General features: G+C 41.9%; 1 protein-coding gene across 2 annotated transcripts; it reads right to left on the reverse strand.

The window, feature by feature from the left end:
* Positions 1-1,959: 1,959 nt before the first annotated feature.
* YPEL1 (yippee like 1) lies at positions 1,960-22,702 on the reverse strand. Of its 2 annotated transcripts, XR_014225141.1 has the most exons (6): positions 22,511-22,702; positions 13,543-13,821; positions 11,552-11,595; positions 8,970-9,078; positions 3,995-4,635; positions 1,960-2,512 (listed from the first exon to the last, which is right to left on the reverse strand). XR_014225141.1 is itself a non-coding variant. In XM_082253538.1 (5 exons), the coding sequence occupies exons 2-5, from the start codon at positions 13,657-13,659 to the stop codon at positions 4,546-4,548; spliced, it is 360 nt and encodes a 119-aa protein (XP_082109664.1). In that variant the 5' UTR covers positions 13,660-13,821; positions 22,511-22,702; the 3' UTR covers positions 3,796-4,545. The 2 variants fall into 2 exon arrangements, 1 of the variants encoding a protein (XP_082109664.1); XM_082253538.1 differs by lacking the exon at positions 1,960-2,512 and having other exon boundaries at positions 3,796-4,635.
* Positions 22,703-25,327: the final 2,625 nt, after the last annotated feature.

Here is a 25,327-nt window from a genome sequence, read left to right on the forward strand (position 1 = left end):
TCTTTAAAATAGTCAGTCCAACCTAAAGTCATACTTCCACTTTTGGTAGATGCTGGAGAAATAAATTACCGAACCATTTTTTTTTTTACCTCTAAGGGACTCCAATGCTAAGATTATATTCTTGCTTATCTTTAGGGTATAAAAAAGGTAGAAGCACAACAAGGTGGAGGAAACAACACCAAGCTGGGTAATCTTCTGGATTTCCAAAGAGATATTAGAAATCAGGACTTAGCTCATTAGACTTCTTTTCTAATTAAAATATGAATTTTGGAAAGACTGACCCCTCCACACATTCATGCAGGATGCAGGTAATGCCAGATTTACCCATCTAGCAGAGAATACCTCCCAAGTTTCCACACATTAGAATTAATTTAAACCTTGAGAGATGCATTCAATCCTTCACTATGCATGGTTACTTTTGACAACAAAATGCTTTAAGGGTGGATAGGCTGCTTCTGCTTGGATGTGATGCCCGAGAGGTAAGCCATCTTCACACATAGTACTTGCAAGACTATGTTTACCCTCTTCGAGAACATGTGATAAAGAGCAAAGGTATTATAGTCTCAGAAGGTTCAATACTGAGTGGAACAGAAACATATACAGGAAAATACGTGTACAAGAACAGTTTGTTTAATTCAAAGACATGCCCCCTGCCATGTGCAGTTGCAGGGAACAAAGAATGAGGGTAATGCAAAACAGAACAGAAGTTTTAAGCTTGAAACAAGTAAAGTCCACTTCATTTTGTCACCGTAAATAATTATATTTTAAGTCTACGTGATCTTTTAGAGTTTGTTGTATAAGATCCAGAAAAAAAATTCTGTTTAATTTTTGTCAGACCAAGTACTGAGCAAATGTACAATGTCAGAACGCTTACTGTCATGGGGACATATAATAATATTGACAACAGAGCACCCTGACCATCTAGGAGCCCTGCCAATTATGCAGTTCCATTAAGGCCATTCTTGTAGAGCTGTCTTCTATCTGCCAGAGTATAGGGACAGTTTAAGCACTGGAACACCTGAAACTGAAAACGTACGAGCGGGAAAAAAAAAATTGCTTTCATAATAGATTTTTTTCTGAACGTCTTATAAAAACAATATACGGCCACAAACAGAAATGTGTTAAGTAGCTACAACAATCATAAAAAAGTATGGAGAGATAAACAAAAAAAGGGAAACAGCAACCTTACCATAAACACAAAAAAACTTTTAAATATTACCCATATTATGTACAAAATTGGTTAGATGGAAAATGCTTTTTTGTCTTTTTTTTTTTTTTTTTTTAGTATATATATTTCAAGTTTTATGCAAACTGCTGAAAAACAAACAAAAACAAAATCAGGATCAGTAACCAGACTGTCCTATATTTCACCTTAGCCACATCCGGGAGCCTTTACTTCTATGTTATTTTTTAAGCAGGTGGTATTTTTTCGTAAGGAAAAAACAGGCTTCTGATGGTGGCTGGATACCTTTGTATTTTTCCAATATAAATTTAGAGGCCAAAGATTATATGAATGTATGCAAAAGTCAAAGCACAGTTCATTGGACATATAGCAAAGTGCATAGCAAAAACTAGGGTCGAGCCTGCCAATCTCACCAATAGAATAGATACTTGTGAAATATTAGTTGCACCAGTCATGCAATTTCTAAATGAACCCTTTTCAGGAGCGAAGGGTTAAACATAGCCTTGTTAGATGCAGGCACCTATTCTCAGACATAACTAACTTCTTTTTACTAGCAGCGGAGAGGCCTAAAAAAATGGATTTCAATAACCTATAGAAATACAGCAAAGTTGGTTGAGAACGTTTGCAGAAATGGTAGATCTCCAACTGTTTAATCATGTTATTCATATATAACCACATTCTTTTTTTTTTTAAAAGAAAAAAAATAGAATGTCACTGAAAGGAGGTCTTTCTCCTGAATCTATCTATCTATCTATCTATCTATCTATCTATCTATCTATCTACAGATGGCAGCTGTGAACTCTATTACAATTTTAACTAAAGCAGTTGTTGGTTTACCATAAGCATAAAGTGCAGTCCAGCCTACTACTAAATAATGCGTTAAGCAGCAGCATTGCATCAGTTATTATACTGAAGAAGCTTATAGCAGTACATAGAACATGTCTAGGGAGATAAAAGGGGATAGAATATTTTCTATTGCAAGGCTTCCCATTGTATCATTAATATCAAAGTGCTTACAGTAGTGGTAGTGTAATATAGAAAAATAAAATGGTCCTGAAAAAAGTCAGACTAGATTTCTTTGCGGTCACCCCCATTCCTCTGGAAGGCCAATTAATCCCTAAAATTCTTAATAAACTTGTCCGTCTACGGAGGAAGTTTTCTTCAGATGTGACTAAACTTAGCACCACTACCAATAATCAGGCATGTAGGGGCCAGAGAAAAATAGTGTCAATAAACCTATGATAATACAAACTGAAATTAGAGTCAAAGACCTCCTAGCATGGTAGAAAACCTTTGTAGGAGTTTAAAGATTGTTTCCCCAGGCATGCTCTGGAAGGAAAAAAATAAATAAATAATCACCGTGGATTTGGCATTGGCAACAAAGAAGAGCAGATTTTTCATATAATATAATAACATCTGTCCAACTATGGCCAGCCTGGGCTAGGATTGAAAGACCATATCAATAACAAAAGCCTAAAGCCCCGTACACACGTACCGATGGTCGGCTTACAAATGTTCCTCTTTTCTCCCCGGGATGTCGGTGTCTGCTGAAAAGTGCAAAGACAGCACAAGAATTTTGTCCGCCGACTGCAGAAGTGATGTCATGTAATGGTTAACTTTCCCTGTGTTTTCTATTTTCTGAGCATGCCCAGTCTTGCAAATCTGCGGTCTGTCGGCCGAATTGTGTACTGACAGGCGAACAATCGTCCGTTCTGGTGTCGGCATACAAATATTTTCATGTTTGCACGAAAGACTTTTGTCCGCGGATTGTGCGCAGACATCTGTCGGAGGCACCATACTAACACGCGTACAATCGGCAGATCCTTCGTCCACCGACGTTTGTATGCCGACGATCGGTACGTGTGTACGGGCCTTAACACTAATAATTGTGCAGGGGGACACCCATAGGTTAACTAGGGCACAAGAAATGAACGCGGATTGCATTATGGTTAAAGAAGCAGTGATCCGCATGGAGGGTGAAAGGTGAAAGGCTATGCCCATTTTATACAATTTCCTTCCTACTTTCACAGCAGCTGCAGATGTGCACATGTAACAATTAATTAAGGTAACATGTATTGTATACTTTCATTACTTTTTTTTTTTTTTAAAAATACAATAAAACCCAACAAACTTTGGAAATGATTTAACCAGCAAACCACCCACACCCCAAAGAGTTAAATTAAACATTCTTAGAAAAAAAACAAAAAAAAAAAAAAAAACACAACATGGGATATAGTACTATACAAACAGGAAGGAACTTTTCCCCAGAAAGATTCCCTATAATATAATATGAGTGTGCAAAAAAGGGGTGGGAGCATGTTTCATGACATTTCAAATGCCCTCTTTCTCCAGTGCATGAAGCCTACAATGGTTTATGGAACCAGCCATAACAACACACTTTAGATGTATGTAGCACTGGTTACACAACTGATTAAGCAAACTTCCTTGCTCCCAAGCAGGGTTTGCCAATTGGCCAAGTTGTTAGGCCAGTCAAGAAATTATTTCAACTTCTCTTCCAACCGCAGGTTTTTTGGATCTCCAATTAGAAAAAAAAATAATGCATTCTTCTATGGAGGAAACCTAATCGGGACTGGGACTGGGACTCCCCCCCCCCCCCCCCAACAAGGCTGAACAATCTTAGCAACTTGGTATTCTCTAAAGATGTAAACCAAAATGGAAATCATTGGAAGTGGCCCATCTATTCACTTCTTTGCTTTTTGGAAAAAACACCCCTTAGAGAAGTGCAGAGGATAAGGTTTTGAAGATGCATTGAAGGCTCTGAAAACACCACTGCGATTACATCTCATCTACTAGGCCTTCGGTTCTGTAAACCCCTTCCTTTTTTTGGATATGGAACACATTACACTGCAAAAAGTTCCAGGTTTCAACTGTGCCAAGTTAGTGGGTTGTAATATTTTTTTTCACTTCTTTCCTGGATGCGCACTGGTTTCTTCAGCTCTGAACCTGGTAAACCAAGGTGTTGGAGAAAAACAGAACATAGGCATGCACAAAAACGTATGGCAATCCAATACAGGTGAATCTGGTGTCAAGGACTTGTGAGTGTAGACATCTCATCCAGTGTATGGCAGCAGTATCGCCAGAACATCCGATCACACATGAGGGAGAAAAGGGAGGGAGGATGGTAAAAACAGGAGCAGAAATCTTCTAGAACCTGTTGGAATTCAAGTCCAGCCACAACGTGCCCATCAGCTACTCTAACAGTCCATGAGGTTACTTTTTAATATATAAAGTTCAGTGATATATTCGGTTGCTCGGTATGAAAATCCACAGTTTAGTTTTACATTGCCTGTAATGTATGATTCACACTGACACAACCTGAAAGGACAGCTTTGCAAGAGCGCTCACTCCCAGCCATTGTCTTTTATCATGTGAGCCAGTTCAATGATAAACTTTCCTTCCTTGTATTTTTGACTGCTTTCAAAGGCATGCTCCTAGAGGAAGCAAGAAGACTGGATGTAAGCAAATAAACAGTAGAAGAACTTCCAAGTATATAGGTCAGTATAGGAATAGGGGAGATGCTGTTGCGGACTTCTTTTTTTAAAGGTGTAAGTTCCAGGGCTGTCAGCCTTTTTTTTTTTTTTTTTTTTTCATTGCATGGCAGGTGTCAATGACCTGAAACAAGCTTTTCCTTCCGGACTCACTTTACTGACTGCATGCTTGTTTCCAGAGCACAGGGTAAGTGATGATGGCCCTGGAACTTGCATGTTTAGAAACAGGTCAGCCACGTCACCGCCTATATTGCAATCCTGACATATTCTGTTTAAGTACCAACTATTCAGTGCCAGACTTTAAACATATTTCCTAGTGGAGATGTATTTGGAGGGACTGGATTACTTTTGTATACAACATAGCCTAACAATTACCTAAAGGTTGATTTTAACAGCCAATCAGTAATATATAGAACGGGAACACACTACTTCACTGACAAGAAAACAGGCAAATGTAGGCATCAGTTGTCTTCTAGAACATGGCTAGCCCTAAATTAAAGTGACCCTGACCTGGCCCAAGCCATTGTCGATGTAGCAACTATGCCAAAGTGCAGCATCTTGGTCTGTCTGCAAATACCGGTGTTGGTGTTCAAACTGATGGCTGTTGTAGCCTCTTGGACTCTAGGTCCTGACTGTTCAGAAGACCTTGACCCACTGTCCAAGCTACACCCCCCTCAACACTCAGTAAGTCTCCACTCCTTGTCATTGAGCTGACAAAGATCAAAGCCTCTGCAACCAACTAATGGTATGGCATCAGCTAAAACACAGGAGCACTGCTTAGTGTCAGAAGGGGAGGAGCTTTATCTTATCAGGAATGGAGGCATGTACAGACTGGGCCATGGACATGAGACTCCATCATGATTGATTTGTAAATTTAAAGTGGTTGTAAACTCTCACATATAGCCAATGAAGTGACTGGCCTCAGGTGATACACAGAAATGGAACAATTCCCCCCTACATAAGCTGTACCTGTTTATCTGCAGCATTATTTTCTACATCCATTGAAATTGCAGAAAATACACAATCTCTCAGTTTAGAAAAGCAGGCTGCGGGGATCTAAAGTTACACTCTCTTGAGCTCAAGGAGGGGAGCTCTGAGCCCTGAGTGGATGAAAGGGACACACCCCCTTCACACAGCACAGTGGAACAGAGCTGGGACTGTCAATCACAGGCTGTGTGCTTGAGCTTCCTTCCCGTCACCTTTTTACTTCTTGGTGTCAAGAAATCCTGTCAGAAGTGACAGATAGTAGAGGAACTAGGCAGCAGACAGAAATGACACAGTGGACTGAGACAAGTACACACTCTAGAAGGATATGCTTTGTTCATATTTCATGTCTGAGATTTACAACCACTTTAAGGCCGGTATAAATAGACTGAATTTCGCTGTGTGTAACACAGTCAACTGTGTCCATGCTCCGACATCCGCAGGTAAAACCCTTGGTGTTTGGCCACATTCAAAACAGTCATGGGTGCTGTCAGCCTCTCATTAGTTTATATAAACCGAGTAGCCACTGCTATTCGCATGCCCTGGTTATTCCAGCCACAAAAATCTGCCTCTGGAATCCATAGAAGGCACCTAACTGGCCGTGTAAAAGGGGCATAACCCAAGAATTTAGTATTGCTAACTTTGCAATTTTGCACAAGGACCAGTAGCAAGTTCACCATTACAAAAGGGAATTTTGTTTTTTTAGCTTATTTTTCAATGAAAACCTATAATATATACCATCTTGCTCCATAAAGGGTATGCAACCCCAAATCATGAACTTTATATACTTGGCCCTTTGGTATGGTAAATATACCATTAAAAGCAGTTTGTTATATCTGTTCAATAAGTGCAAAAAAAGTACCTGTTGGTTCTGCCAGAAGTCTTGTCAGAATATATTTTTCTGTGAGGTCCTGTGCTGCCTGTTATCAATTACACTGTCCCCAAGAACATCTGAGGAATACAGGACCACTACTATCTACATTATGTATCTATAGACAGTACAGTGAACGAGAATTGTTCCCATAGAAAAGGAAGTGTGATACTGACAGGATCACTAGGTGCAAATAAAGTAGAAAAATCTGCCAGAAAAAAAAAAAAAGAAAAAATAACCCAGCCAACACGTCTATGGACTTTTACAGAGCAATACAATATATGTTTTATTTTTGGGTTTAAATACACTTTAGAATTTCCTGTATTCTTACAAATTTAGTTTAATGGCACCATATTCAAATACAAAAAAATAAAAATAAACCGACTATAAATGCACCATTAATACAACTTCCCAGATTCAGTCACTATCTGCAATTTTCTAAAAAGGAGTACTGCTTGCACTTTGAAGAAGGTGTAGGATAGAAAAATTGTAGGATAGTGCAAATAAAATCAGTATTGGGGACAGTACTTAATTGTTCTGGTCTAAAAAGTAAACATGTTAATACCTATGTAGGACTTTACATGCGCCGTAAAGCAATCCCCCTGCTGCTGCTTTCAACCTGCATGGAGACAGGTTACATGCATCAGGTCTGGCCCCATAAAGAATAACAGCTATCATCAATGGTTTTATATTCTTTATGGTCAGACTTGGAGTATTATGCACCATATTTCAAAGAAGGCAGATAGTACTACAGCAGAGGATCACTACTGCAGCCATGGACAGGGAAAAGTTGGCTTTGCACTGATTTGATATGCGATTCCATTTGGAACCTTGTTGCTGAGCTGAACCTGAAGATGTGTTAAAAAGGTACACCTAGGCCTTAAGCAAAAGCAAGATACTCACTTTATAAGTATCAAAATACAGCTTTTTTTTTTTTTTTTTTTTTTTAAACTTTGCTGAACTAAAAAACTCAACAGCAGCACAGTAATGGTCCTGCTATTATACAACAAGAGTAATTTTAACACTGGTCTAAATACTGGCACTGCTGTTAAAGCTGTTTTACCTAATAAGCCCCGATAGATTACAGTACCCATAAAGCAGAAGTCAAGTGTAAACATATCCACTCCTACCCCTATTCCAAGCACTATACTAACTACCCTGTAAAAGAAACATGTGCACACTTGCCGAATCTAAAGGTGCCCCAATCCAGTGATTGGCTCCAGAGGAGAGGAGGCACAGTGGACAATGGTTGCCCCTTAGTAAGTCTATGGGTGATGTCACCTCACAGGCACTGCAGCCAGTGTTGCTGCACTCTCCTCTCTCCTGAAGCCGGCTGCTTGGGAGATCACGTGACCGAATTGCCCTCAGAACAGGTTAACTATACACATCTTTCCTCTACAGGCTAGTTAGTATAGTGCTTAGAGAATGGGGGTGGGAAATTCAATAAAATATTTAAAAAAGAAAAATGGGGATGGGAGAAGTTTTAAAGTTGTTGTAAGCAAAGAAATGGAAAAAAAAAGGGATCCTGTTACTTTAAAGCAGGAAATACAGCATAGCGCTGTGGCTGTAAAATCACTAACAAATCCTGGAATTGCCTCTGGTATACAGTGCAGTGTCTGTGCTTTAGAAAATATGCAACGAAATACAAAATCCTATTCTAGCTACTCTGTAAAAGGAAGATGTGTATACTTACCTATTCGAAGAGCAATCCAGTCCAGTTACGTAATCTCTACAGCAGCCAGCTTCAGTGAAGAGGAGAGATGTATTTACTACTTGCAGACTACAGTTGGAAAGCTTAAAGCTGCTTTTCTTGTTTTCTGCAGAGAAATGTACTGCTATGCTGTGAATAGCCTAGGTTTTGAACAGACTTGAATAGCAAGGGGATAAAGTTACACACACCGCTGTATAACTAATAATATACCCACCTCTATAGTTACATAGGTAGTCAGGTTGAAAAAAAAGACAAGTCCATCTAGCAGATATGGATAGTATGGGCAGATGGAGGACAGTTAAAAGTATTACTTTATATATTTAACTACAGTCTTGCTGGGAGAAGGCTCCTCTCCTCTTCTCCTCCCAGCTGACGTCAATGGGGAATCTTAGCCCCTCCCACTGTAGTCCTCAAATTTGGGGAAGGAGAGCGCCGAGCAGTCACTTGACCGCACAGCGGCGCTGTAAAATAAGGTATTTCACTGCATAATTTTTAAAACACACAGATGCTGATCAGTATATCTTTCCCTAACACAAGTGGTTCCAGGAATTTTCTAGTAGTGACTTTACAACCACTTTAGGCTTAAATAGGTTTAGAAAGGGCTTCTACGTTAAATGGAGGGAATAAAATTACTATGAAATCTGAAAACGGTATACAAAAAAAAAAAAAAAAAAAAAAAAAAAAAAAAAAAAAAAAAAAAAAAACACTCACATATTTCCAGCCAAGCGTGGTTTTACAGTTCTCACAGTATATATCAGCAACGGCATGCAAACCAGTTAAAAGGACCCTTTCTTCTGCTGGACCACAACCGACATTTACCCTGCAGGACAGAAGCAGTCTCTAATAAATAATAGATATCTAATCTTCTAGAATGCTAGACAGTGTACATCAGAAAGCATAAACAGAAAAATCAAAGGCAAAAGGAAAACTCTAAATTCTGTTGCGGGCCTTTTTATTCTTTTCTTGTTTGCCCAAAACATTTCTCTACAACTGGCCTAAAAATAAAAAAAAGTGAATATATGTAACCCACGTGGAATGAGGGCACAGCCACACCACTTAGCTGGATTCCAACATAATCTCTTGGTAAAAGTAAAAGAATACTAAAAGTGCTTCAGATTCTTTCCACTTTAGCCAGGGAAGGACACACACCCAGTGGATACAAAGTGCAGTAGATTCCAGTTTTTAGAATGCACAGACAGATACAATCATAGCAGATGTGATCTGCACCAGGTGCTCTGAAGCAGCACAGCTACAACCTCACTGCAGCATTCTTTCCAAGGGAACCTATTTATAGTCCACACTCTGGACAGCTACTCACAAGGTTATAAATAAGGATGTGACCTGAGTGAGAAGAGCTTTGCACTCCAAACTAAAATAGCTCTAGCTTGGTGTGATCCAGGATTTTAAATACATACTCCATGCTGAAAAGGGAAGTTTTCTGATGTGACAGATGGTAAAATGTCCAAATTCTTATGTAGAATTGTGTAAAGCATGTATGGAAAGTGCATTTGGTATTGTTACATTTTCTCTAAAGGCGTAAAAAAGTCGATCAACATATCCTCCACAAGCCTGAGCTTTTAAAAACATTGCTCAGGCTTTAATCACATAATCGTTATGCATTTTTTTTTTTTTTGTTTTAACATTATACTCCGATATACATCTATTGGTTGCAGTTTGCAAAAAGAAAGTTTGACTGTGTATGCTCTACCTGCAAATATGAACTCTGATATCTACAGTCTTATTCAATAATGCAAAGGATAAAAAGGCAAAGACACAGTAAGGTTGATTGTAAGCAGTACATTCCCACCCTCCATCTAATATTAATGGGTACAGCATCTGAAGTGACTGTTTTCACCAACAGAGACTTGTAGGGGCCTGGGTCAACAGGCTTTGGCCTTGTACCGATGGCATCAACTTGAGCCTTGTGTGTCTATGATTTAGTATATTACACTGACAATTTTAAATTATAAGCTCCCCAGTAGGTAGAGCTAAAGTGAACAGTTCTGTGATGTATATTTTATATAAACAAGGCAAAAAAAATAAATTTAACCACTTGAGCTGCGAAAGGTTTTACCCCCTTCAAAACCAGGCCATTTAGCACTGCGCTAATTTAACGATCATGCAACGCTATACCCATATTTATATATCTTTTTCACACAAATGGAGCTTTCTTTTGGTGGCATTTGATCACCACTGGGGTTTATTTTCCTTCATTATATAAAAAAAAGGAAAAAAAAAAAAAAAAAAAAAAAAAAAAAAGGCCTAAATGTATTCTGCTACATGTCTTAGGTAAAAACACAATAATTGTATATTGATTGGTCTGTGTGAAACTATGATGTATATATATATATATATATATATATATATATATATATATATATATATACACACATATACATACACAAAACTTGTATGTGTACATATTTATTTATTTATTTTTTTTTTTAATACTAGTAATGCTGATGATCAGGGACTGACATCAGTGACATTAATACAGTGATCAGTGCTAATTCTATAAACTGTCGCTGTACTAAGAAAGCTGGCTGGGAAGGGGGTTAACATCTAGGGGTAATCAAGGGGTTAAGTGTTAATCTGTGTATTATGTGCAGCTAAAAATCGGTTTGTTCCTTCTCCCCGTTTTGCACACCCTGAACCCAGAAGAAGACAGCGATGCTGTCACAGGTATGTCACTGTGCCAGTACAATGCAGCAGGTGGTTGTAAAGTGGGTAAAGGAGTTAGTTCAACTTTTAAGAAACAAAACAAAACAAAACAAAAAAATGAAAAAAGTAAACTAACAGCGTACAACTTCTTCACCCCTCCAATCCTTGCTGTACTTACCTCCGTGGGTGATGAGCCATCAGTGCCCATACAGCCGGGCAGCAGTCTGAGGATCTGAAATACCTGCTCTTCTCCCCCTTCTGGGACATAGAGTGATTCTGATTAGTCAGCTCCAGCACAGAGCATCACTCCGATTAATCCCAGAAGTGCTGCATATAGAAGAGGGAGAAGAGCGGGGATTTCAGATCCTCAGAGTACAGCATCGGATGTGTGAGCACTGGCAACTCCCCCTAAACAGAGGTAAGTACAGTGGGGACTAGGGGAGGGTGTATGGTGTTAGTCCACCTTTTCATTTTTTTCTGAAGTGCTGAACTTACACTTTAACAGGGTTTCCTACGATCTTTATAAAAAAAAAACAAAAAAAAAAAACCACACACAATGTAAACCCCCTTGTAATCAATAAATGAACACAAAAGTTAAAAACACCACCTCTGAGAGGTCATTAACTACTTACACAGAGTTAAAGAGGTAGGCTCTCCCCTGACTCCCCTGAAATGACTGCAGAGGAAAAAAAATAAAAAAAAAAGATAAAATGAAAAACTGCACATGAACCTCTTAGTCACAGACACAAGTAAAGTCATAATCACATTAGGAAGGAGAGATCAACTGGATGTTAATTAGGCTATTTAGGGATTACATCAGAACTTCTTTTACTGGTCCTAATTCAGTTAAAAATTTTCTTCTTCTATGACTAGCAGTGTAAAGGAAGCCTAATCCACCAGGCACAAACAGAATTCTTACTAGTCAAGTATCATTAATGCATTAAAACCTGCTGAAGCAGCAGAATAGCCTTCTAGATGAATGGGAAGGCAAGGCATTTATCTGAATCAGTCCTACTAACCCTAAAAAAAACATGTCAAACACAGGGAGAGTCAGCTGTATGAGAAAAAAAAACAAACGTATGTTGTTAAGACCCCGTTCACACTGGGGCGACCTGTCAGGCGACCAGGTCGTCCGTAGGTCGCTCGCCATAGAGAAGCTATGGACCCGTTCTAATAGGAGCGACAGAAGTCGCTCCGACTTAGAAAAAGGGTCCGGAGCTTCATTGGGGCGACCCGGAGCAACCTGCATAGACTTCAATGTTATGAAGTCCGTGCCGGCTGCTCCGAGGTCGCGGTGCGACCAGCGCGCCGCGACCTATGAGGTCGCCCCGGCAAGTCAGATCGCCCCAGTGTGAACGGGGCCTAAAAGAATATATATTTATTTATTATTTGAACCAAGTGTCAATTTCTACCTTGTACTACAAACATTTACTTTTGAACGTGGAGGTCCAGCCTATTGGTAACCAAGCTTAAGCCTGCTCCCACCCCCACTCTAAATCCTATTCTATCTACTCTGTAAAAGGAAGATGTGTATACTTACCTATTCTAAGAGCAGTCCAGTTACGTAATCTCTACAGCAGCCAGATTCAGTGAAGAGGAGAGATTCATTTACTACTTGCAGACTACAGTTGGAAAGCTTAAGCTACTTTTCTTGTTTTCTGCAGGGAAATGTACTGCTATGCTGTGAATAGCCTAGGTTTTGAACAGACTTGAATAGTAGGGGGATAAAGTTACACACACCGCTGTATAACTAATAATATACCCACCTCTATAGTTAGTCAGGTTGAGAAAAAAAAAAAAAAAGACACAAGTGTCTTTCTAGCAGATATGGATAGTATGGGCAGATGGAGGGCAGGTAAAAGTATTACTTTACATATACAACTACAGTCTTGTTACATATACAACTACAGTCTTGCTGGGAGAAGGCTCCTATACGCTTTGGTCACATAACTAAACACCTAAGCATTTATCTACTGAGGAGGAAGAAAAAAACAAAAACAAATATGAACTAAATTCAAGAGTAGAAGCGAAAGAAGAAGTAGGACTAGAGTAGCTCTAGCAAGACAGAAACATTAGATCTTGACTGGTGTAAAGTACAGTCCAATAGTAGCTTTGCATATTAAAACAGATAACATAGACCCTATAGCACACCATGTAATAATAATAATGTAACTTGGTTGGGGAAACAAGAGTTTTGAGGCCTCTGTGAAAGCTGTACTCATTTAAATGTGGCTAGTAAAACATGATCTATGAACAAAACCCTGACTCTATGGAGGAGATTTACTAAAACTGCATGGTGCAAAATGTGGTGCAGCTCTGCATAGAAACCAAAATTGGCTTCCAGGTATTATTGTCAAAGATAAAGTTAACAAGCTGAAGTCAGAAGCTGATTGGCTACCATGCACAGCTGCACCAGATTTGGAGTGCTCCAGTTTTAATAAATCTCCCTGTGTGTCTATGAGGTCTTTACAAATTCTGCTCATCAACACTGGGTACAAGTCCAAAGCGGAAGCCCTTTGAATAAACAGTAGTAGTCTCCAACTTGCAGAAGAGGGGGCAGAACTTCATTTTAGAAAGACAACCAATGTTATTACTTGCTTAGAAAGAAGGGAAGGTCACTTACCTTGGATATCAATTCATCATGATTGGCTAGGTGTGCTCTGCAATGAATACAGCTGTAAGTTCTGTGACAATTTGGCAGGTAAGCCTGGAAAGTTTTGGATTTTGTCATTTTCACCATGTCTGTTGGTGGCTCCTCACTCAGCTCAGGGCTGGCACTGGAAGAATTACAACTTTGTTGCACTCGCTGACAGAAGAAACACTGGAAAATGCAAGCAAAAGCCGTTGTTGGTTTGGGGAGTGTGTGGCACTTCCCACACTGACGCCAGGGGAGAAAGTCAACCTGAAAAGAAAGAAAAAAAGTAAACATGGAGTGTGTGGGAAAAAAATGCCACAGCCATAAGTCAGATAGTACTGCAACACTGATGAAATGCACACATATATATTATTAGTAGATATCAATGATGTTTATACCCTAAAACAGTGTTTCTCAAATATTTTCAGTCAAGGCACCCTTTAATATTATGGACAATCTCAAGGCACCCCATTCTGATAAAGTTACAGAATGCAGCTTTAGTAAGAATAAAAGTTATTTTTTTATTTATTTAAGAGTTCTGTACATCACAAAGAAAGTGAATTTGATACTTGCTTAAACAGTTATACGGTTAAAGTTCAACTTTAAGGCCTCTTTCACACTGTCCACTCCGTCTGCGGACTCCGTTTTTCTTAGTAGGGGGATAAATCTGCCGATCCCCTGCTGATCAAGCGGATGGCAGCTTCATCTCCGCTCTGTGTGCGGAGATGGAGCTGTCAGGTCCCCGCTGTCCTCTATGGGGGAATCGGATGAGAAGAGACCGCCTGTCCATTCTTATCCGATCCGTCAGACGGATGGAAAATAGGGTTTTCATCCGTCTGGATTTGACGGACAGGATCGTATCAGAATGCAGCCGACATGTCTCCGCTGACATCAGCTGCCCCATAGAGATGCATGGGGCATCCGTTCAGATCCGCCTGGAAAAACTGACAGGCAGATCTGAATGGTCAGCATGTGTGAAGTGTAGAACGGTTTCTTCCACAAGGATCAGTGGTTGAAACTAAATGTTACCAATAGAGGTTTGAAATTCATCTTTTAAAAGCCTAAAACACACAAAAACAAGAGAAAATCAGGAGGAGGGAGAGGGGCATTGCAGGAGGACACCTTGCAAGGGATGATCACATTTTTCTAATGCATATTGGTCCCAAGTGAATCTACAGAAGCACTGAACAGAAGAATCATCATGTTCCACTGTACAGTAACATTAACAGTGCAGCCACTGGCTCTGCACCCTCCTTACTATCCTCAGCAAACAGAATGCTAAACAAACAGCAACTTGCAAGCAGAGCAAAACCATATCTGGTTCTAGTATCTAAGAATAGGCACATAAACATTCCACACATCAGTGTGCATGTAAAGCAAACACTGCCATATGCCTTTAGCAGTTAACCAACAAGAGCTAATGTTGCAGATAGCCAACTGAAAGCTACATAATCAGACAATAAAATGTACCATTTTCAATTATGCAATGGGTCAGATTTGCATGGTTGTGGTCAGTTATCACAAATTTGAGAAATAGCTATCAAACAAAAATCAATGATGATTGAATTTCAATGAACTCAGTCTTTTTCACTGCAAGGTTGAATATTTCGAGATTATTTTGGTAATCAGGTATTGTTGGTGAATAATTCTGTAAATCTCATCATAATCGCATTAAAAGTGGAACTGTTAAAAGAAGCACATGGTGTGAAAATGTGCAGTAAAAAGAAACCAGCTTAAATACCAGCATGATGATTGGGTAACTTCGTGTTGATGAATACTTTTGTTATGGGAATCCCAGCTCATACGACTGTTACTAATCACCTCTGTCTTTGATATTTCAATCAGTAAATGCAGTGCAGTTTGCTGAAAATGGAATGTGTAACATGTAGGTTTTCTGCAGTATTCTGAAGCTGCTTCATAAGCACTAACAAAGTGTCTCACAACACTATTGCACAACAAACAACTTTCCGAACTTCAACATACTTATTGTGTGTAAAACCCCAACAATTAACTTCTCTTATTTTCCTTTTTGCTCCTTGTTGGTCTGTTAGAGCTGGTTCACACTACCACTACCAGAAAGTCGCCCCGTGACTTGTTAAGAGACTTGTTAAGAGACTTGTTAAGAGACTTGGAAGAGACTTGGAAGAAGTCGGAGCAACTTCAGTAGTGCCAATTAAGACGGCACTGATTGATTAACATTGCTTTTGTTATGTCAAGCTACCTGGGGCAACACAAGTTGCCTCACAAGTCGCGCTAGTGTGAATGGGCTCTTAAAGAGGTTGTAAACTCGCACACATTTTTTTTTTTTTTTTTTTCCGACCTGAAAGAGAAACACATAATGAGCTAGTATGCATCGCATACTAGCTCATTATGCAATACTTACCTTAGAACGAGCCCCCGCCGTGCCGCCTGCTTACCTCTATGATGGGCGACATGTCCAGTCGCTCGTCTTCCGGGATCGCGGCATCCGGCCATCTGATTGGCTGGAGCCGCGGTGACGTCACTCCCGCGCACGGGAGCCGATGGTCACGGCACGGGACTCTGAAGGAACGGCACCAGCGGCCGTTCCTTCAGAGCGCATGCGCCAGTGACGTCACTGGCTGCATGTAAGGTAAATATCTCCTAAACGGTACAAGTTTAGGAGACATTTACAGTACCTATAGGTAAGCCTTAATATAGGTTTACCTATAGGGAAAAGTGTCAGAGGAGGGTTTACTTCCTCTTTAATAGAAGAAGTACAGCCAAAGCTCATTTGACTGTACTTCTCCTGTGGATCACAGGAGTTTAGTTCGTCCTGCATTTCTGTGACCTGTTTTTAGCTGACAGTGGGCCGAAGCCTGCTGTCAGCTGAAGTCACAGAGCTGGTCCAGGTTGGGGACAGATTGCAACCATATGGTCGGGATCCACCCAGAAGCCTTGACTGGCACATGGCTCAGCTTCACAGTGATCCCCCCAGAGCCTGAGCTGGTCGCTCCTCCCCCTCCACAGCCCAGCGCTCCAGTAAGCGAGGAGGGGGGCAGAGCAGACAGCAGTGACTGACCGTCACCAGCTCTTTGCTCATGGAGCTCTGAGCGAGAAGCATTTTGTTATATCTGTTCCAAAAGTGCGGGAAAAAAAAAAAAGCTGATCATATCAGAAATTCTGAGCTGTCTTGTGTTTTTTTTTCTTCCAACACATCCTAGGTTATCTCTGGGAAAGGTTCTAACCCTCAAAGTATCTTATCTACTACTACAGAATGATTAGACTATGTTCTAGAGATCTGAGAGTTGTTGGGTCTGAGTAGTTTATAAAAAAAAAAAAAAAAAAGAAAGCTGTCAGGCAGGTTTATGCTGACAATGTTGCTGCTCTATTGAATGGTAGTGTGTGAGTGTTGTCACTCCACAAGAGTATAGTTTGCAATATACAGAATAGAAGGCTTATAAAAAAAAAAAAAAGTAATATACAGGAGACTACGAATGTTTAAAAAAAAAATGCATAAGAACTATAAATAAGCATGAAGGATCATGGGCAAGTCTTTATATAAAAATGGTTATGGATGACAATTTAATAGATGCTTAAGGTGTCCAGATGCTGATCTAGCCACCCATGGTAGTTTTTTGAGAAACTTTGCAACCTCACACATTCTTTGGCCAAATAATATCTGCTAGAAAGAAAAATAAAAATTGATAAGCCAGGTTGCATTTTCCTACAACTGCTACCAACCCGCTACTCATCCTCCAAAGACTTTGCATGTCCAACCAATTCAAGTGCTCCGCTTGATCGGCAGCCCCCCCCCCCCCCGCCACATTTGGTGAATTATTTTGGGGTGGGGGGTGAGCGGGCACCCTGTTTTGACCGGTACGCGCTCTTCCACATCCCAGTAAGATCACCGCAATCCACGTCATGTCCGCCGCTTTTCTTGCAATTCCGGCACCTGCAGCTGAAGTGGCTTGGGGTGCCAACATCGTGGGATCCCTGGGCAGGTGAGTGTCCTTATATTAAAAGTTAGCAGCTACAGTATTTGTTTTTTTTCAATTACAGACTGGAACTCCACTTCAACAGAACAAGCTGAAGTTTGAAGCGGATTGGCTACCATGCACAGCTGCACCAGATTTTGCGCATTTGTACACAGGACACATGTAATTATAACAAAAGACTTTGTTTGAGATGAACTTTCCATCTACTTTGTCCACCCTATGAGAAGATTACCTGATTTGAACATCACAGTGGATACAGTAAAAGTGAAGAATATGATGATAGACCCCTCCATGCAAATCATGTTCATACTGGTGGTCGCCTCATTCACCACAGTAGTGCAAGGTTTACTGAACATGGTCAATATCTTCAATTTTAGCGATATAGTATGCTCTTAAATCAGGCTCAGCACAGCAAATAGGGGAAATTCAGGGCACAACAAGAAAGAAAGGAATTGCACGGTGAGAAGCAGAACTCCCCAAGCCTGGAAGTTCCATGTGCAAATCTATTAAAACTTCCTGGAAATCAGAGAACACCGACATGCCTAAAGCGAAAAGAACAAGTGCATTCAGTTCTCTTTATGGCAGTATACATAACACTATTCAGTAGAAGTTTCCAAGGTTACACATGCAGGAAACACGCATAAAAAAAACTCTGGATAATATGACCAGAACCACTTTGATACAAAAACAAGACAAAGATGAGCATGAGCAGATTGGAGAGACGTGTGCTTGGTACCAAGGTAACCCCCCCCCCCCCCCTTTCCAATGTGACGTCAACCATCTGAAGGCTCCTTCGAACAAACACAGCACAAGTAGGTGGCCAGAAGAGAGCACAGTACTCTTCGGCGTGGCGACACAATAGAACTACACAGCTGTAAAACAGTCTAGACTCTACAATTCTACGCTCAACCCCCTCATCAAACAGGAAAGAAGAATAAACATACTATGTCAATGAACAGTTCCACAAAACACAAACGGTTTTATGTGTATGTGAGAAGAAGCCTGCAGTCTATCAGTTGACATAACAGGAAGACGTGACCACGCTACGTGCTTTCATGTATGTTGTCTTCTCAGCAAATCTGCCCTTCAAAGCTGTTGACATTCAACAGATACCAAACAACCAGGGGACTTTCCTGTGTGTATATATACACATATGAAACATATGTACATAGCACTTGTTTGTATAGTATACACAGCCAAAGTCTTCTTCTAAAATTTGGATGGAAGAATCATGAGCTGACAAACACAATTTGCTTATAGTCTACTCTTCAAACAAAGGAGTAAGCACATGGCTGGGAAGCTTTAGCCTTTGTTTGGGCAAACTTTCCAGTTCTATCAGATACATTCCAGAGAATTGTTTGTGACGTTTAAAGCCTATTGCATAAAGGCATTAAAAGTTGGAGCATATTTCTGTAGGGCATGACTAAAGAGACCATTTTTTTGCCTTGCCTGGCAGCTTTAGGACTGATATGAAACATTACCTGTTAGGCTCGGTTCACACTGGGGCGGCACGACTCTGTACTACTTTAGGGGCGACTTGTGCATTACCATGCACCACGACTTCGGAGCGACTTGCATGGACTTCACATAATGGAAGTCTATGCAAGTCGCTCCGAGGTCGCCCCCCAAAATAGTACAGGACCCTTTTTCTAAGTCGGAGCGACTTGTGTCGCTCCTATTAGAACGGGTCCTGTAGCAGTCAATGGACCGCGACTTGTCAGGCTGACAAGTCGCGCTAGTGTGAATCGAGTCTTAGGCCATTTGCACACAGAAGTAAACAAAAACCTGAGTTTTTCACTGATTTGAATTGAGATGCAATGTTCTCTATGAAAACATGCACACAGTCGAGTAAAGATCAGTAATACAGCTTTGAGTACCAAGAAGTAAAAATGTTATATTTGAGTCTAGTAATTAAGGGCTCTTTCACACAGGCATTCAGATCCGCCTGTCCGTTTTTTTTTGGCGGATCTGAACGGCCCCCCCATGCATCCCTATGGGGCATCGGATGTCAGCGGAGACATGTCCACTGACATCCGATCTGTCAAATCTGGACAGATGGAAACCCTATTTTCCATCCGTTCCCATCCGATTCCCCCATAGAGATATATGGGGAACTGACAGCTGTGTCTCCGGAGAACAGCGGTCATCCTCCTGCTCAGCTAGGGATCGGCAGATCGATCTCCCGCTGAGAAAAACGGAGTCCGTTTGACGGACACATAGTGTGAAAGAGCCCCAACTCGTATGTTTACTCGTTTATCCCTGATTCACACCAGTGTGGCTTTGAAATCGCGTTACTTTGGCACAATTTCAAAGCCGTAGACCAGTGCAATTTGGATCTGCAGTTTCATTGCTGCCTGCAACTTCATTTACCAGAAGTCAATGCAAGGTGCAATGAAAAGAGCAGAAAAGTAGAGCAGGAACCTTTTTCAAATTCGCTGCGACTTGAGTCTCAACTATTTGAACAGCTGCCTTGCCGAAAATAGGGTGCTACTTGTCATGTGATTTTGAACTGTCAAATCAACATTGGTGTGAACGAGGGCTTAATGTTTATATGAGTATAAATTACAATACTGGCAATGAAGAAGAATTGTGTCCATACACTTACACATACTCGCCTATACTCAGGTCTCCTTGCACAGGGGCGTCATAAGTTGGAGTATAAATCAGTAATTTATGATGCCCATGCTCAAGGGACCTTAGCCTTGGTTTTAACTCATTGATCTATGGATTATAACAGAAAATTGTACGGCAGAATGTCCTTGATTACAGGACGGTGGGCTCAAAAAAAAAAAAAAAAAAAACCTCACTGCAAGTTTGTTTACACAATGGTGCAGATTACAGGAACACACATGCAGCGTTAGAGGATAAAACAGAACAAACACAATGGAGTTTCCCGATAACAGTCACCCAAATATTTTGCCAGAATTTCTGGAACAAAGTCCATGGAGACCTTTGTTTTCCTACGCCAGAGAGCGCACACACAACAATCAAGGCACGCGGTCGACAAAAGCGACTGGTTTCAGAATCTCGCTGCTGGCTACAGTCTAAAAATAGAAAAACTGTTCAGCCAGGGAAGCAAGCCTTGCTGACAGCTCGGGGGTAATTACCCTATGATACATGGACAGTCGACATTGACACAACCCTAAAAAGAATTGTGCGCACAGGCTCTTCCCAAAAAGGAGAGATGACAAAAACAAAAAGAGAAACAAAGCGTAAGGAGGGAAGGGACGGACAAATGACTATATACACAATGACATAAACACAGCCAGCTGCAGAAACAGGAAGTGTGGAAAGAGCACGCAGTCAGGAAGGTTAGCTTTGTTTGGCTGAATACAAATCAAACATGGTAGCCAGAAAAATCTAAATCCTGATAAGGTTACAATAGGAACATTGCGTGTATAAAATTCTCAGGATAATCCCGGCACAAAACTACACAAGGATACTAAGCACAGCTCTGCAAACAATAACACTGCTGTGCTAACACCGATCTGAGGCTGTATCCTGACACCTTCCTGATCTCTGGACAGCCTTTACCACAAACTATTAAAGACTTGGCAGTGCGGGAGGTTAATCATATCACTTTAATCCCTTCTTAGACCAGTGAACTGGGCAGAGGATCTCTTCTTGGTAGTGTCACAGGAAATCAGCTGGCTACCTGCTGAGCAAAAGCGAAGACTCCTAGAATACAATCTGCAGGCAAAGAAAACACATTGTCAATCAAGCGAATGACAGCGTCCCCTATGGCTGAGAAACACAGAGCTCCGATCAGGCTGTGACGTAAACAAAGCATTACTCCAGTTACATGCAAGTTAACCTACAGCTCCTTTAACCTTTTCAGTGCCGCAGACTGATGAGCTGCTGGTTTGTCACCGTGTTTAATAATGAAGATTGGTAACAGGCACATAATAACCTATCAGCGGGGAAGATAATGAACATCCTGCCAGCTCTGGCCTGTTATTATCTGAGTTTTACCAGTCAAGGAGAATGATAAATATTTACAGCAAAGGCGAAAACAAAGAATCTTGAACACAAGGGAAACCTATGACATTGCTTGTGGGAATGTTAGGCCCAACTGAAGAAAAGTAACAAAGAAAACAGGAGTCTTGGGTTCATGATGTGGATACAAAGCAGAACAGATTAGAAGATGTGTATTGTGTCAATAGAAGCAGCCACGGGGGATCTAATACTGTAGTCCATCAGAAAGCAGAGCGGTTGATCCTTTAAAGCCTTCAGAGCAGGACCATGTTTTAAGACAAATAGGAAAGGTTAATAAAAAATATAGGGATGTAAATGAACCGCCTACACTGCAAGCAGCCATTCACAGATGGGGAGACTGTCCAGTGTTGGCAGGAGATGTATAAGCCAGGGCTATCTGATGACAGGGACTGAAGCACACAGAATCTGGAGCCAGCCAATAAGCTTCTAGCTTTCATTTTTCAAGGCTAAACTGAACAAGCTGATTGGTTACTCTAGTTTTAGAAAATCCCCACAGCCTTGTCCATGGAGTGCAGCACACAGGCTCCCAGGGACAGCAGTAGTGTGTGTGTGTGTGTGTCAGGCCATGTTTAGGGGGGGGGGGAGAGCTGACTGGTACTGCCTTCCCCTTCCAATGTTAGTGAGAGTGTGGAGGCTCCATAGACAAAGCTGGACCCCCCTCATGCCCAGACACAATAGTCTCCCCTTCCAATGTTAGTGAGAGTGTGGACCCCCTCATGCCCAGACACAATAGTCTCCCCTGTTTCCCCTTCCAGTGTTAGTGAGTGTGGAGGCTCCATAGACAAAGCTGGACCCCCCTCATGAACAGACACAATAGTCTCCCCTGCTCCCCCTTCCAGTGTTAGTGAGTGTGGAGGCTCCATAGACAAAGCTGGACCCCCCTCATGAACAGACACAATAGTCTCCCCTGTTTCCCCTTCCAGTGTTAGTGAGTGTAGAGGCTCCATAGACAAAGCTGGTCCCCCCTCATGCCCAGACACAATAGTCTCCCCTGTTTCCTATACCTTCTGCTTCCCCTTTGCCTTACACGCCGCTGGCCCGTCCCTCCTCCTCTCTTATATCTTCTTCAGTCTCCGCGTAGTTCATTCTCCGGGCGGCCTTCACTACCCACCACCGCCGCCGCCTCCTCCACCTCCTCCCGCCGCTTTTGTTTTGTTTCTGACTGGAGAACGATCAACGGCGGTTTAGAAGGAGAGGGGGGAGCCTACATAAAAACACTGCCCGTGCTGGCCAATCACGGCGTGCTTTCCGTCACCCATCGCAAAGTTAGTCACCAATCACCCGGCGGCAAAGGACACTACAGCGACAAGAACCTATCAGGAACCGAAAGCTCGTGCGTCACGACCAATGAGCGTTCTTCCCCTGTGAGCCTCCACCAATAACAAGCGTAGGCTGCCTCGAGACAAAGGATGTTTTGGTTGCGGTTGGGGAGGAGACTACGAAGGGAGGCATGGTTTTAGGAGGACAGGACATGCTCTATGGAGGCGCGTTAGACATTGGCTTCTGTCGGTGACAGCTGTGACCCGCGACCAATGGGAAGGAGGAGGCGGGAGTCTGGGCTGTTGTTTGGGTTCTGAACAACAGGCGCGAGCTCGGGTAGCACGCGGCGTGGAGGAGGGGCTGCGGGTGCGCGCGGACGGAGCATAAACAACAGGCGCGTGATGAATGTATGGGGGGCACTGCAGTGTGATTATTACACGTATGGATCCCAGGCGTCCCCGGCACGTCTGGTGTCAATCGCTGACTTGGTCTGTAGGCTTTACTAGGGTACCCGCAGGTCCAGGTAATACATGTATGGCGGTTATTTGTAGACATCTGTTTCCAAAATAGAACACACCTGGACAAGACTTCCAAAAAGTGACCTTTTTATCTCCACCGTCTGCTGAGATGTCAACGTTCCAGGCACGTGATCCTGTGACATCTGAGCTAAGGTGTACAAGCACAGGGCTTCGTTCTATAGCATGGATATGCAAACCTTGGCCCTCCAGATGTTGCAGAACTACAAGTCCCATGAGGCATAGCAAGACTCTTGACAGCCACAAACATGACACCCATAGTCAGAGGCATGATGGGACTTATAGTTTTGCAACAGCTGGAGGGCCACAGTTTGCATATCCCTGTTCTATAGGATATTCTATACACCACAGTATAATTCAATTCAATTATACACCACAGTATATGGTGTGACATTGACCAATAATGGATTGATGGCTAAAATAAAAAATGGCAGTTTTTATGAGCCCCTCCCACCAATATTATTGTTTTATTAGCTGTTTTTCAACTTCGTAAAACATACCTCTCCTTCTATGGTCCATGCCCCTTACCAAAACCTGTCATCTTCTGCTCTTCAGCCTAATTGGCAGGCGTGGGATGGCGTCATGCTTGCACAGGAGGCCATCATCCAGGCACATGGGGACTGTGCCGGTGATGTAAGCTGAGCTGCGCATGCAGAGCTCAGTTTATTTTATCAGAGGAGACAGTGAGCAGGTAAGGGCCCTTTCACACGGGCGCTCCGTATGTCCGCAAATCATCCTATTTTTTTGCGGATGATTTGCGGACATAATGTAAGTCTATGGCATTGCGGATGTCAGCGGAATACCATCCGCTGACATCCGATTTTCCTCCTGTCAGTTCTGTTCCGTTTTTTGGAACAGAAAAAATCCTATTTTTGTTCCGTTCAAAAAACGGAAAGGAAGGAAAATCGGATGTCAGCGGTGTCATCCGCTGACATCCGCAATCCCCCATAGACTTACATTAGGTCCGCATATCATCCGCAAACGGATGGGATGATATGCGGACCTATTGAGCGGATGACAGAAATGTCATCCGCTCCGTGAAAAAAAAAAAAAAAAAAGTCCCGCAGCGGACCTTTCACACGGAAAGCCCGTGTGAAAGAGCCCTAAGTGTATTTTATTGCGTGGCATGTCTCTTCTGTAATAAGCCTTCTTGTTTGCTGTTTGTGACAGTGAAACATAGGTCCTGCTTTAACCACTTTACCACCGGAGAATTTTGCTGTCTTACGTCTGGGCCACTTTTTGCGATTCGGCACTGTGCGACTTTAACTGACAATTGCGCGGTCGTGCGACACCATACCCAAACAAAATTTACGTCCTTTTTCCCCACAAACAGAGCTTTCTTTTGGTGGTATTTGATCACCTGTGCGATTTTTACTTTTGCGCTATAAACAAAAAAAGAGCGTAAATTTTGAAAAAATAACTATTTTTCACATTTTTTTATATAAAATTCCCCCCTAAAAAAATGTAAAAATTAAAATTTTTTTAAATTTTTGGCCAATTTGTTTTCTGCTACCTATGTTTGCGGCGGACAGATCGGACCCTTGACTGACATTTTTGACACTTTTGGGGGTACCAGTGACATTACTGCAGTAATCAGTGCTATATATATGCACTGTTACTATAAAAATGACACTGGCAGGGAAGAGGTTAATTTTATTGGAGAGGGAGGGGTTAATGTATGCCTGGTGCTTACTAACGTGTGTGGGGGGAGGTGACTGAGTGACACAGGGACAGATCGCAGGTTCAGCTATGCTGAACCCTGCAATCTGTCACTGTCTGTCACTTAGGAGATCCGCCCGCTTTGTTTACACAAGCGGGCGGATCTCCAAACTTGATTCCCCGACGATCGGGGAAGAGCGGCGGTGATTACCGCCGCTCCTCCCCTGGCCCAACTCCCGCTGTGACTGAATACAGCGGGAGTGAGCCTCCGGCGGCGCGCATGCGCCGCCCACAAGGGGAGCAGTCCAGCGACGTAGGTCTACGTCGCTGGATGGGAACTAACCACTTTGCCGCAGTAGAGCTCCA

This window comes from Pelophylax lessonae (genome assembly GCF_965119305.1).
Source record: "Pelophylax lessonae genome assembly, chromosome: 1".
NCBI classification, from domain to species: domain Eukaryota; kingdom Metazoa; phylum Chordata; class Amphibia; order Anura; family Ranidae; genus Pelophylax; species Pelophylax lessonae.

Excerpts from the sequence above, each read along its gene's own strand:
- YPEL1 (XM_082253538.1), bottom strand. The coding sequence starts at position 13,659 with ATGGTGAAAATGACAAAATCCAAAACTTTCCAGGCTTACCTGCCAAAT. Across the intron at positions 9,079-11,551 it reads GCCTACCTCTTTAACTCTGT|GGTAAATGTCGGTTGTGGTC; the intron begins GTAAGTAGTTAA and ends TCTGTCCTGCAG. Across the intron at positions 4,636-8,969 it reads CCACGCTTGGCTGGAAATAT|GAGCATGCCTTTGAAAGCAG; the intron begins GTGAGTGTTTTT and ends TGCTTCCTCTAG.